This window comes from Lissotriton vulgaris, chromosome 5 (genome assembly GCF_964263255.1).
Source record: "Lissotriton vulgaris chromosome 5, aLisVul1.2, whole genome shotgun sequence".
NCBI classification, from domain to species: Eukaryota; Metazoa; Chordata; class Amphibia; order Caudata; family Salamandridae; genus Lissotriton; species Lissotriton vulgaris.
Genome location: NC_141693.1, coordinates 1150725893 through 1150739003, shown reverse-complemented (window position 1 = coordinate 1150739003; position 13111 = coordinate 1150725893). Strand labels below are relative to the sequence as shown.

At 50.1% G+C, this 13111-nt stretch overlaps 1 protein-coding gene across 1 annotated transcript in view; it reads right to left on the bottom strand.

The window, feature by feature from the left end:
- The window catches only part of LOC147712128 (sulfotransferase 1 family member D1-like), an 84197-nt gene extending 71644 nt beyond the window's left edge, over positions 1 to 12553 (bottom strand). The window contains exons 1-4 of the mRNA XM_086920291.1: positions 12452 to 12553; positions 2710 to 2858; positions 2290 to 2415; positions 1026 to 1123 (exon numbers count right to left, since the gene is read on the bottom strand). Coding sequence (XP_086776417.1) covers positions 1026 to 1123; positions 2290 to 2415; positions 2710 to 2857 — 372 coding nt within the window. The 5' untranslated portion in view covers position 2858; positions 12452 to 12553. The remainder of the gene's footprint in view (positions 1 to 1025; positions 1124 to 2289; positions 2416 to 2709; positions 2859 to 12451) is intronic.
- Between the last annotated feature and the right edge of the window lie 558 nt (positions 12554 to 13111).

The following is a 13111-nucleotide window of genomic DNA, read 5'->3' as shown; positions in this document are numbered from 1 at the left end:
GCCAACATTTAGACACTTTGAGACAAAAATTGGGGAACTTTATTCAAGCTCATGGTTTAGCTGTACTGACTGTTTTTTGTTGGCTATATTTATACGAACCATGAGCGGCCCAGATTCAGGATTTCTGGTAACCTCCACCCTGCGGGGAAGGGTTACTTGTGGTAAGGCTGGCAGCTCACTGCACAGAGATAATCTCTCTAATCAAGGAGCACGTGGAGCAGAAGCAGGTATGGAGCCACCTGCTGAACAAAGCTTGAGCTGCCACGCCTGCAGCTCCTCCCCAAATTTTTTTTCTCGAATTTATGTACTACAATCACTACAGCTACCTTAAACTTTTCATACTGATTCGTGGATTTCCTTTTCATGTTCATAAATAACATTTTTCTTGTTTGCAAAATTACTAGACAAATCAGGTCTCCCATTTTACATCAATAAGAAATTTCATCCACCTAGTTATTCTCCTTTAGTGGATGAGAGGGGCACGAACAGCTTGTACATAAATACCATCTCATGGCATGTGACCAACCCCTACATATAGAAAATGATATGCCGAATACTTTGTTTATTTCTTACAAATATCGGTCGCCAGAGGGCTTTGCACTCTGCCCATTTACCAATGAGCAGGAAGAGAATGAATTTCAGTCACCCATGAAAAGGCCATTAAATCTGCCCATTATCTAGGAGATAAAATATCCAGGACCGTTCATTCTGCCCAATTATTTTCACATAAGGCTACAAGAACGCAACTCAGTCTGCCCATCTTTTCTTTTTTTTTTTTACAAGTGACCAGTCTGCACAGTTTTGTACAGATAAGAACACTAGACATATCACACCAGCCTATATTACTACAGATAAATATCACCTAGGTCCATCTAGCCAGGCCATGCCCATCTCCAACACACTAAATGCCCCCTTGTTTTCCCACTTTATTGCTGCTCTTTTACTGTAGGTGATGCGAATAGGTAAGTCGCTGCCCATTCACGTTGCTCACTTGACCAGCTCCGTTGACCCCTGGCATGGGTTACCTTGCTCTTTTTGTCCCAGAAGGACTTGGGCAGGAGCTGGGCGGTAAGGTGAGTCTTCCCCAGGCGTGGTGGTTTCATAACATTCAATTGCTGCACCCCTAAAATAAAAATGTGGTCACGTAAGAAAACGTCAGTGCTGAAATTCTCGAATTTAAACAGTATCATGGATTCACTGACAATGTCCCTAATCCAGCCGTTAACCCCCACATCACCCGGAGAGTTATTTTTTTAAGAGTCTGGAAATGCGTGTGAAGCAAGGATGGTATCCCAGGGTTGTACCGAGTTTAATTTTATTTAGGCCTGCCATTGTCAGTCATGTGTGTATGCACCCCTAAGTGCAATGCACACTGACCATCTGATGCTCCACAGTTTATCTCCGCCCCAAACCCAGCTTTGGTATGCCCATTTTAAGAGCTGTGGAGTAGTCACATCCAGATGCAAAAGTAAACCTCATCTAGAATAAGCAAGGCCTGCTGTATCGAAACTAAGGGTGGGCGGGCAGCTACGCTCCGTGCACGGAGTGTGTGTAGTGCCGGCTTCTACGCATTTTGCGTAGCAGGCATAGAATTCGGCACTACGCACGCTCCGCAGACGGTGCGTAGCTGGCCGCCACCCGCCTCCCTCCCGCCCTCCCTAAATACTTTAATTTAAATGTGTGGACGAATTAAAAGGCACTTACCTTGCCCGCCGCTGCCCGCCGCGTCCCCGGGGCTCGCTCTCTTCATCGCTGCCGTCTTGGGTACTAATGCACATGCGGCCACGCATGCGCATTTCTCACAAGAAATGCGCATGCGCGGCCGCCCGCGCATGCGCATTAGTACCCAAGACGGCGGCGATGAAGAGAGGGTGCCCCGGAGTCGCGGCGGGCAGCGCCGGGCAAGGTAAGTGCCTTTTAGTTCTTTTACACATTTAATTTAAAGTATTTAGGGAGGGCGGGAGGGAGGCCTGCGGTGCGTAGTGGGGCTACGCGGAGTGAGGAGGTGGGCGTAGTTTCTCGCCCACTTCACGTAGCTCCGCGAAGCCCCACTACGCCCACTACGCCCAGGGTTAATCGAAACAGATGATGGGGCATAATACATTGCAAAACACTGTCAATTGGTGCGACCCACTTCCCTTTAAGTAATGTAAACCCAGTGCTTCTGCACAGCTTGTTATCTGGGACACTCCCACACCTCATCTATTGCCCTCTCTTTGAGGCTGTGGGTCTTCCGAGATCCCCCGCCATCTTCCTTCAGCCAGCCGATCTATACGCGTGCAACCTCACCTGTTGGGAGTCCCGGAAAGGTAAATTCAATAAAGGCAAAACGGACATGGACAGAGTCGCGTTTACATTTTTCAGTATCGCCATTATTGTAGATCATGTCCACAATTTCACTGATCCAGGTAGTTCCTTAGGAATAAAAAAAAATACCTTCATCAGGACTCACTTCTAATGGTTTGTGTTTCAGATCAGTAAGGGCTATGATTGGCCCATGGGATAGCGAACTGGTACCTCTGTATCCTAGAGTTAGTGCTTTTGGAATTTATCTGGTGTGTCCTGCTTTGGGAGCTAGAATAATGTTTTTTGACAGCATTTAGTGCATAAACTGTGTGAACTTTAACGGCACAAGTAAAACTTGCATGCTATGAAATAGGAGATCAACGCTGCCGTCATCTCAGGCTTTGAGACCCAAGAGAGACTCACCTGCCTTGGGGTAGGTGGCAATGATCAGGTCATCAGGTCTGGCTTGGGTTGCTTCTATCTCGGGCCAGTTGTCTGCGATAAATTTAAGCATAGGCACGCCCTGCACTGGCACCAGCTTCAGGCGCAACAAGTGGACAGTGCTCTCCATACTGCAAATCAAGATGCAAAAACTTGTCAACCAAGAACACAAAATAAACATTGAAGAAACTATGTCAATAGTCCATTCCATCACCTCACAGATCTTGCATAAACGTAGAAAAATCAAATACTGAGATCACCTTGCCATCAGTGGAACTCAGTTGCACCTGGTGACATTTGAAATTGGTGGGGCGTAAAATTATTGTCGTACTGCGCTGCGGTGAGCAAGCATAGCGAGTGACCCAGAACAATCCTCGGGGGATTCTGCATGGTTTCCCCCGAGAAAATTTTGAAAAAAGAGTGAACAAATGGTGCATTTTCAAGCGAATTTGAGAAAGCAGGAACGTTTAAAGCAATCAAAACGGAGTCAACAAAACAAACATTCACAAATCCTCTTTGTTTGCGTGTTGCAATTCTTTTTATTCTCTGTATTCCTTGTACCAAACTCCTCAAAATCCAAAGACCAGTTGCAAGTTGCTTCCAAACGTATTGCTCAAATTCCAATGGAGATTTAAATTGTGCCTTACGTTTCTCCTTGGATGCTGACAAATTGCAAGTGGTTTGTACTTGGTTGAATGAAGAAAGAGTTAATTATTAAACTTGCCACTGTCTTTGCACTATGTGAATTAATTGGATTGCACTTATAGTTTCTGATCGTCCCTGAGGAAGCCCCCTTGGGGGTGAGCCACATTGGCTGTCCAGTTTGGTAAAAGGAATACAGAGAATAAAAAGAATTGCAATGCATAAACGAAGAGGATTTGATAATTTTTGTTTTGTGGACTCCTTTTATCCACTCTTCCGTATTGCCTCTCATCACTTTGTTTTGATTGAATTATATTTATGACCATGTGGCCGCTGGTCATTTGAGGTGGGCAATACGTGCTTGGATATGTACTAGTGACTAGTCTTGTTGGTGCAGTCTTTATCAGCCTTGCTGCCTCTATTTGCTTTAAAAAAAATGTTAATAAAGCAATACTATTTAATTATTTATTATTTAGGAAATTGCCAATTTTTATGAGCTATAGAGGATGATTTTTGCGTATGCTGATGTTATCATTTGCCCATATTAACTTTTGAACACACTGATACACTTGTAATGGTTTTAACTATACAATAAATTCATTCACTGACTGTGCAGTGCTATACATCAATATGATTTTTTATTTATGTCTGGATAAATAATTGCCTATTTATTCAATAAATAAACATTCACTGTTTTTCAACACTTGGGCCTTCATGGAAGTATTCAGGATAGGCAGCCAAACTGCTAGAATTTGCTCAGTGGCTTCCCACCTGCCAATGTTAAAGTTATGGCTGTGTCAAAAGGTGAAATTTAACAGAAGTTCTGTTCCAGACACAGTGGGATCACTGGTAGTAAAAAGGGAATCTGATGAAAGTTAACCTTTATGTTTGGTAGATGAGAGACAGGTTTGAGCAGTTGTCCTCAATCTCCCCACTTTTTTTGTTTATATCTTTTTATTAAGATTTTGTGATTACAATGTCCCCTGTGGGGGCAGTGTTGCAAATATGTGTCGGTTATTACACGCAAAGAAAGGTTTTCATAATATCCACAAATACATCATAACTGTTACACAGTGGGTGTCACTCCGTCCGGTGAGAGAGTGCATGTTCGCTCGTGGAGTCGCGGGTGCAGGAATGGAGTATACACAAGAGAATGACGCACTCTATCAAGTCCCATGAACCGTGTGGCGGCGGAAGTAGGAGTTTCAGTCATCCCCATATTCGTCTACATGTCCCCTTACTAGACGGTGCACGCTTTACGTGTGAGGAGTATGTATGCATCAAACTCACAACTTAAAACCTGAACTCAAAACTGTGGGGGGGAACTACTTCTTGGAACCTGGAGAGGGGGGGCGGGATGAGGGCGAGTAAAGGCCAGTAAATGTATGGTGGACGGGGAGTGTGCAGGCCAGCGGCTGAAGAAAAAGAGAGAGGGAAGGGGGGGCAGAGGCCCAGAGGGCACCAGGGGGGGAGAGTACACCCCGGCGCAGGTGTCGAGCAGTATCACCATCAGGCCATCAGATTGAGTGGGTCGGGGCATTCAGAGGGGCCGTGGTGTGTCAGCCGGCGCAGCCTCTTGCTTAAATTGTTTGAGTAGTTGTGACCATTCAAGGGACATATGGTGTTTTTGGGTACCCTTCACTTCTTCCTCCCGCAAGGTCTCTTCTTCTGCCGCCCCCCACTTGTTGACTGCGCCTATCCATGCCACCTCTGGGGGGCCAGAGGGAGCTCTCCAGTGCATCGCTATTGCGCGTTTCGCGAGGAGGAGGGCGAGGGATGCAAAACGCCACTGCAATTTGTCTGATTTTTTCCGCTTGTAAATACCCAGGGCACACATTTCCCATGTGTCAATGTGTGGTAGGTTAACCAATGTGAGGAGTGTTTGGTGTATTTTGGTCCAGTAGTGTTGCAGGGAGGGACAATCCCAGAACATGTGCCTAAAATTTGCGTCCTCTGTCTGGCATTGGGGGCAGCTAAATCGTGTGTCCGGAAAGTACCAGTGCAATCTATCTGGTGTGAGGTAGGCCCGATGAAGTATGTTAAACTGTATGCTTTTGAAGCGCGCATTCCTGGACACTTTCTTCGTATATTCCAGGGCGCGCTTCCACTCCGTATCGTGAAATGCCCTGCCTACGTCTTCCTCCCAGGAGTGTCTTAGGTTTGTTAGGGAGACATCGGTCAGTTCTCTAAGGGTCTTATAGTGCCAGATAACAAGGTGCCTGCCTGCCCCCATACGGAGGATCCTGTGTAGGACCGGGTGTGTTGGGGGTTCTCCGTCCCGGAGATTCAAGAAAGGACGGGTGCTGTCTAACAGCTGTCTATGCGTTAAAAATCGATGTATGTTGTTACAACACATGCTTTTACCACGCATGCCTTTACAATGCAGGTTTTTCAACGCAAGTCGTTACAACTCCGCAGAGCCAAAAGCGTCTTCTATGATGAAAAAATAAAAAATTCTTGCTGCTCCGCCAGGGAAACTTTCCTTATTCTTAAAGAGCTCCTTCAGGTCCCTGACCCCCCTGAGAAACATCTGAGCCCCAAAGAAGCGGAGGACAAATGTATCAACCTAGCTTCATTCTTTGATGAAAAAATCAAAAAGATTCTCGCCTCCCTCCCTGCGACCGCTGCCGCTTTTAATGAAGGAGAAAATGGCATTTTCCCCCCGAACCCCCGGAAACCATCCTCCCCTCACCTGCCTTCATTCGGACCGGTCACCAGGGAGGAAGTAGCCACCACATTTGCATCCATCAAGAGTGGCGCCCCAAGCGACCCGGTGCCTATACGGTTCCTAAAAAAAATTATCCATACCATAGTGCCCCCGCTGACCGCACTGATTAATACCTCCTTACATCAAGGAGAAGTACCGCTGAGCTGGAAAGCGGCGGTCGTTAAGGGTCTCCTCAAGAAACCTTCCCTAGATCCAGCAGATCTATCTAATTATAGACCCATCTCCCTTCTCCCATGGGCGGGCAAGGTCGCGGAGAAACTGGTCAACAAAAAACTGTCTGAGTTCTTGGAAACCAACCATCTGCTCAAGAGCTCTCAAACCGGCTTCAGACCAGGCCAAGGCACTGACACCGCACTCCTGGCAGCAGTGGAGAAGGCCAGAGACATTCTGGACACGGGAGGATCAGTGTAGTAATGGGTAACCACACAGAAGTTGGGTTCCAAGTAGATTTAATATCCAGAAGAACAGCTTGACAACCACAGATGAAAGATGTCTTACTTCCCAGTAAGATCACACAGCAACAGATACAGAAATCAAGATGTATTAATTCCAAATGACATAAGCAAATTCTAAATGACATAAATACATGGGATACCACATGCCCCTGGCGAAGGCGGACTATTTCGTAGCACACACAATGCCCCGCCATTTTCTATGATGGCAGTCTACCTCTTGTTCCGTCAGGTGTGTCTCTAGTAATAGGGCCACCTGTGCCTGTTGTGGTTTGACGTAGGCGTATATCGAGTACCGCTTAGTGGCCGTGTGCATTCCCCTAACATTCAGAGTCACAAATTTGAGATTCGTGGTCAACGTCTTAGGGAACATGTGTTACCCAGTCAGTCCATGTGGCCCCCCGGGGAAACCGCCCCCAACCGGTCCCCGTCCCCGACCCGACCACACGCCACTGATGTAGAGGCGATGATCGTAGTCCTGCCGCCCACCCGCCTCAGGCTGTCCAAGAATAGAATGCAGAGGAAAAAGGGGGAATAACCATACCTTCGGGGAACATTCCCAAATGGGGGGACCCATTGCGTGGGCAATACGTCCAAACTGTTCTGCATGTATGCACGTTAGTTCGTTGCTGAGGGGTGGTGGCCGGGTATCTTCTCCTCTGCTGCCGGGTCCGCAATCCATTCAAATGAACATTGGACGTGCATCCCCAGGCATTTATGTTGTTGCGAGTCCCCGGCTCCGGTCTGGGGCATCTCTGTATGGCCAGGTGAGGACAAAGATTGTTGTCCGGTGGCACTCGTTCTGTGGCAGTTGGTTGGTTGGCTTCGGGTGCATTTGGTAAGTCTCTGCCAAAGATGTCGTGTTCTCACTGTGGTTCCGTTTTTTCATGGCCCCGTTACATCAACAGGTCCGCGTTTTGGGGCGTCACAGTCGGGGGTGTCATGGAGCCCTCGCGGGAGGCTGGAGCGTCACTGGTCTCGTCTTTGGAGCTGAACAGCCGGGGCTCCCCCTCCAGATCCGAGCCTCCCCCCGTAGGGCCCAGGGCCGATACTGCCTGGATTGCCTTTCGGTGCTCTGCTATAGTTTGTGTGAGGGCTGGGGAGCTAGTTCCCACTTGGCCAGAGAGGGCGCTCAGCTGCATTAAAGTGACCTGGCGGCCAGGTCTGCGTGATCCTCTATGAGATTGACTGCCTTGTGTGTCCGCTGTGGCCGGCCGGTGGGAAATGTGCTGCTCTTTCCAGGCATCTGCCTCTCTCGGATCTGTAAGGAAGTGCGTAGTACCCTCATGGATGATTTTAAGCTTAGCCGGGAAAAGGAGGGCATATTGGACGTTCTTTTGATGAAGTGTGCGCTTTACCACCTGGAAAGTGGCCCGCTGTTGTTGCACTGCGCAAGAGTAGTCCGGGAAGAGCATTAATTGTTTGTCCTTCACCTGCTGTCGCCCATGGGTCCTGGCCGCTCGGAGAATAGCATCTCGGTCTTGAAAGTGTAGGAGCTTCAGCAGGAACGGCCGCGGGGGCAGGCCCGGCTTGGGTCTACGAGCTGGTACCCGGTGAGCCCGTTTAATGGAAAAGAAGGGAGTCAGTGCGTCAGCTGGCGTGAAGGTCGCAATCCAGGTTGTGATGGATTGGATGGGGTCGGCCCCCTCCGCCCCCTCCGGCAGGTTTATGATGCGGATGTTGCTTTTTCGGGAGCATCCCTCCAAATCATCCATCTTATATTCCAGGGCTTTGATGCGGGATTACAGATCCGCGATGTCACTGTGGTGTTGTTGTACCTGTGGGTCTAGCACCTGCACGTTTTTTTCGCCCTGGGTAACTTTGTCCGCCAGCTTCCTATGATCGTCTCTCAGGAGGTTAAGATACGTGGCTAAAGTGTCAAATTTAGTCTCCATCGTCACCCTAGAGTGTTCTATGGCTGCAAGGACTTGATCAAGTTTCCTGGAGGTAGAGTCTTCCTGGGCCAGGTCTCTTCGCGGTTTGGTCATGACTGGTGGCTGGGGTGTCATCTTCTGTGGATCGGTATTCTGGGCGGTCCCCGCCCCAGCTCGGCGGCCCATGACGGAGGGCACTCCGGAATCGACGCACGTGTTGCCTCGGTCGACGGCGGATTGGAAGGGATGAGTGCTCTTGGCTGGCCGCCCGGACCCCCCGGCGGCGGCCCACGCCCTGTGGGGAATCTAAATTCCGAGCCGTCACTTGTCCCCGGGTTGGCGGTCGCTGCTCACAAGGTGGGGTCCTCTGGGCACACAGATAGATGGCCTTCCTTCAATCTCGGACGTATAGCTCAGAGGCAGGCAGTCGTAGTGCACCACACACATGTCTAGGCAGTGCCAACGGGGACCCCTCTCCACTCACAGCCTCGTAGGTCCGATCAGGCTTGACCCCGTCACGGCCGCCCAGGGGAGAGCCCCCTGAGGACTCCGCAGTCTTCAGCTCCGAGGCCAACGAAGGTCCTGTCGGCGTGGGACGGGCAACCACTGGTGAAGCGCCCGCTCCTGTCCAATCTCGGCACTCGGACTACCTGCCGGCGGGGAGTTGGGAATGGCACACCTCCCCGCCCATAGGCCATGCACACGCTGGGTGGGCTAGCTGATTCTTCTCCACGGTCTGATGGGGGTGCCAGGAGGCATCCTGCTGGGGTCGAGAGAGCAGCGAGAAGGTGGTAGGCCGCTCACACCCCACCTCCGGCCCCCCTCAATCTTGAAGATACCGGGGCAGCAGAGGTCCGCACAGGGGGAGTCGGGAACTCTTCGTGGCGTCTCACTGTCCCCCCAAGGGGGTCGCCCACATGTTGGCCAGGGTCCCCACTGCTGGGGGAGGGAGAGGTTGTAAAGCCCACCAGAGCCGCCCGCCTTATACCCGCAGCATAGGCGTTTCCCGCTGGGCAGCCGCTGTTCGTGCCTTTCTGTCGCTGTGTGCCCACTGGCTGGGCCGTTAACAGAGCATGTGGGCCGGGGGGGGGGGGGTGGGCTCCCCGTCGCGGTCTCAATATGGCTATGAATTCCTCTTGCGCCGGAGCCCCTCACTGGGCCCTCTTGTGGTGCACACCGCGTCTGGCTCGAGGTCCGATGTAGCAGAGCCTGACGGGGGTAGGCTCCCTGACGCGGTCTCAATATGGCAGTGGATTCAGTAGGCTCTCGCTCCACGGCCCCCCCGCATTCCTCGGGTGCCGGTGCCCCTCTCTGGGCCCTCCGGCGGTCTACACCGCATCTGGCTCGGGTCCGATTCATCAGGTCCCGTCGGGGGTAGGCTCCCCGCCATGGTCACGGCTCGTCTCGGATACGGGGGCCGTCTCCTGCCATCCCCCTGGGTGCCAACCAGCGCCGCCGCCTCACCTCTGGGGCCGCCACCTCGCAGCCTTAGAAATCGGGCCAGAGGCAGCCGGAATCGGTTTTCTCGCGGGCCTCCCCCGGCGCTCTACCCGGCGGCCGCCATTTTGTATGGCAAAAACCACAGCTGATGGACAGAATGTAGAACAATGTCATACATTCACCCCAGTACAAGGATCTGGGCCTAAATCCATCGTTTTTTTGCACTCCACACCACCCTGGGATAGACACTGGCTATATGCAAATCAGCTCTGACCCCGTGCCTCATGGGAACAGTCCAGTCCGAACTACCAAGCCATGTCTCTCCCAGACCGGAATCAAGCATCCAAGGACCGGTTTCTGGCTATCAGCCTTCATCAGCCTGGATAGCTTGACTCCAGTGGTGTGGAGAGCCTGGGACTCACGTCTGAGCATACCCAGCACACTCGGGGTGAAAATTGCAAAAAACACAGTTGATGGACAGAATGTAGAACAATGTCATACATTCACCCCAGTACAAGGATCTGGCCTAAATCCATCGTTTCTTTGCACTCCACACCACCCTGTGTTAGACACTGGCTATATGCAAATCAGCTCTGACCCTGTGCCTCATGGGAACAGTCCAGTCCGAACTACCAAGCCATGTCTTTCCCAGACCGGAATCAAGCATCCAAGGACCGGTTTCTGGCTATCAGCCTGGATAGCTTGACTCCAGTGGTGTGGAGAGCCTGGGACTCACATCTGAGCATACCCAGCACACTCGGGGTGAAAATTGCAAAAAACACAGTTGATGGACAGAATGTAGAACAATGTCATACATTCACCCCAGTACAAGGATCTGGGCCTAAATCCATCGTTTTTTTGCCAGAAACCGGTCCTTGGATGCTTGATTCCGGTCCCAAGGTGTTCCGGTCCCGGTTTCTGGCCTCAATGCCGCTAAAGGGTGCCTGTCGGATTCATTTGCTGCAGTTGGGGCGCGCCGGCAGCCGGAGCCTCACTAAGAACGAAGCGCAATCTTGGACAGCTTGGCCACACCCCCTCAATATAATGACACTATTTCTTTAAATTAGATTTCTGTTTCAGATAAGAAAAGCCATTTACAAAAAAAGTGCAGAAAATATGAATGCATTTCAAGTAGTACTCTGCATAAAAAATGCCTGCATGTAACAGCAAAGGCTTCCCATGTTATTGTTTCTACTGGTGGGGTTGCCACACACTGAAACAACACACGTCCTCGTGCAGTAACTGCACCCTAATAAACTTTACATCTATAGACCTCCCACTAAACTCGGGCATTGCTGCCACATTCACCAGTTAGCACACACTGACCACTCGCACACCAGCCACACCTCTGGCCACACACCCACCGCGTACACGTGCAGCGGGATGCCTGGCTTTCACCTTGGGGATGCCCAGTAACGGGTTATCTCGCAGGGGAATACCAGGACGGGTTCCCTAAGCAAGCGCTGGGATACTTTCGGGCAGCCATGCGCTCTACAAATCAAATTTCATTTCATTTCATTTCATAGCGCACTGAAGACACTGCAGGTGAGGGAGAACATGTCAATACACTCAGTGCTGTATTCTGCAAGAAAGCGCTGCTAAGTGTGGATATTAAGATTTATTTAAGGGAGTTTTGGCCTGGGGTGCAATCGGATTTAAATCAATAACCACCAGCGGTGACGCACACAGCATGTTCCTGCCAAGGTATATAAATTTTACAGCATACAAGGCACATGTGAACATTGTGAACCGAAGCCCCGCTCTGGCTGATGGCCAAAAATCACTTGGTTTTCCCTGCCTGGCTTTACTTAACTGCCAAACCAGACTGACACTGGCCTAGGTCACTTCCTTGTATCAAGCAATGCTTGGACCCGGACACTGACATTTCATATACTAAGAGCTCTCAAAGGGAACTGCGCCATTGGTGATAAATGTACGACCTCGTCATGTGAGTCAGGGCACTTTCGTGTTAGGCCATGTGTAAAACGAAGGCCTAGTTAGCGTGAAATGCACGTTCTACATTCAAACCTCGCATCAGGTTTCCAGATTCTACTCAGATGGGTACAGTGCAGTAAACACGAATGGAACACACCAAAAATATTAAAGGGGCAGCGAAGTCATGCTCTCTCAAGGTGTTAGGGCATCGGACTTTAAACATACTGAAAGAAAGGTTCCAAGCTCGACTCCTGGAGTCCCCCACATGATTAATAACATGATATTCCTAAAAGCACAAACTTGGGCCCTAAATGGGGGTGAAAGTGCCCCAACAAAGATTTAATGATCCCTACAACATGTCAACAAACTTTTAAACATTAACAATACAAACGTCGATAATACCACAGGTATGTTGTATTTTGGCACAAAGAGAGCTGGGTAAGAGAGGGTGACAGCACTTTTCCAGCTTGAGCCGCCATTAATTTCCCAGGGCATATGCACTGGAACCACCAAGAGGTCCACACAGCGTGAAAGCAGTAGCACACCACAAAAAGATGGACAAGTCAAATGAGGAAAGAAAGGAATGCAAACTGTTTTGAGGTGAATACTTCAGCAAGCAGCAACTATGGCACAGAGAAAAAAACAACACCTACCTCTGAAGTGTGTGCTTCACCACAGATTGCCCTCCAAGTGTTCTGCCAAAGACTTTGCTGGTGGTCAGCCACCAAACACCAAGCTGCTTGCCCCTTCACAACGATAGAGTCTGAATCACTGGAGCTAGAAAGGAGGCCAGAGACTTGAGCAGTGTCTGTACCTTGGTCAGACTTGTTGAAGCAGAAAACTTTGGCTGCAATCCCTTCTTGCACGGGTCCAGCTGTAACAACGAACAAAGGTCAGCGCTATATCAGCAAGCAATGCCCAACACCCGCAGACCATTCCGACCCAGAAAAATGTCCTTTATCGCAGCAGCGCAGCCAGAACGTTCTTTTAAAACCTTCTACCGTGTAAGCATGCAAGGTCACACAACTAATTCTCCTGCCTCTGTTTTTTATGTGCCATACAGAAATAGTATTACATTGTATGGATGCGGGGGAAAAGGAACACATTCAGAAGAGGGTTTGGGGGGCAGCAGAACAGAGTGAGGTCTGCAACCGAGGCAGAATAGGAGGGGGTGGGACAGGCCTATTAGCGGCCATTTTGTGGGTTTTGGGCTGCATTGGGCATAGCCCAATTGTAGCCCAATTTTATTTGAAGGCCAAGGGGTTTAAGGGCTGTTTTCGCGCTTCCCCAGCTACCATTTTAGGTTTGGTGAC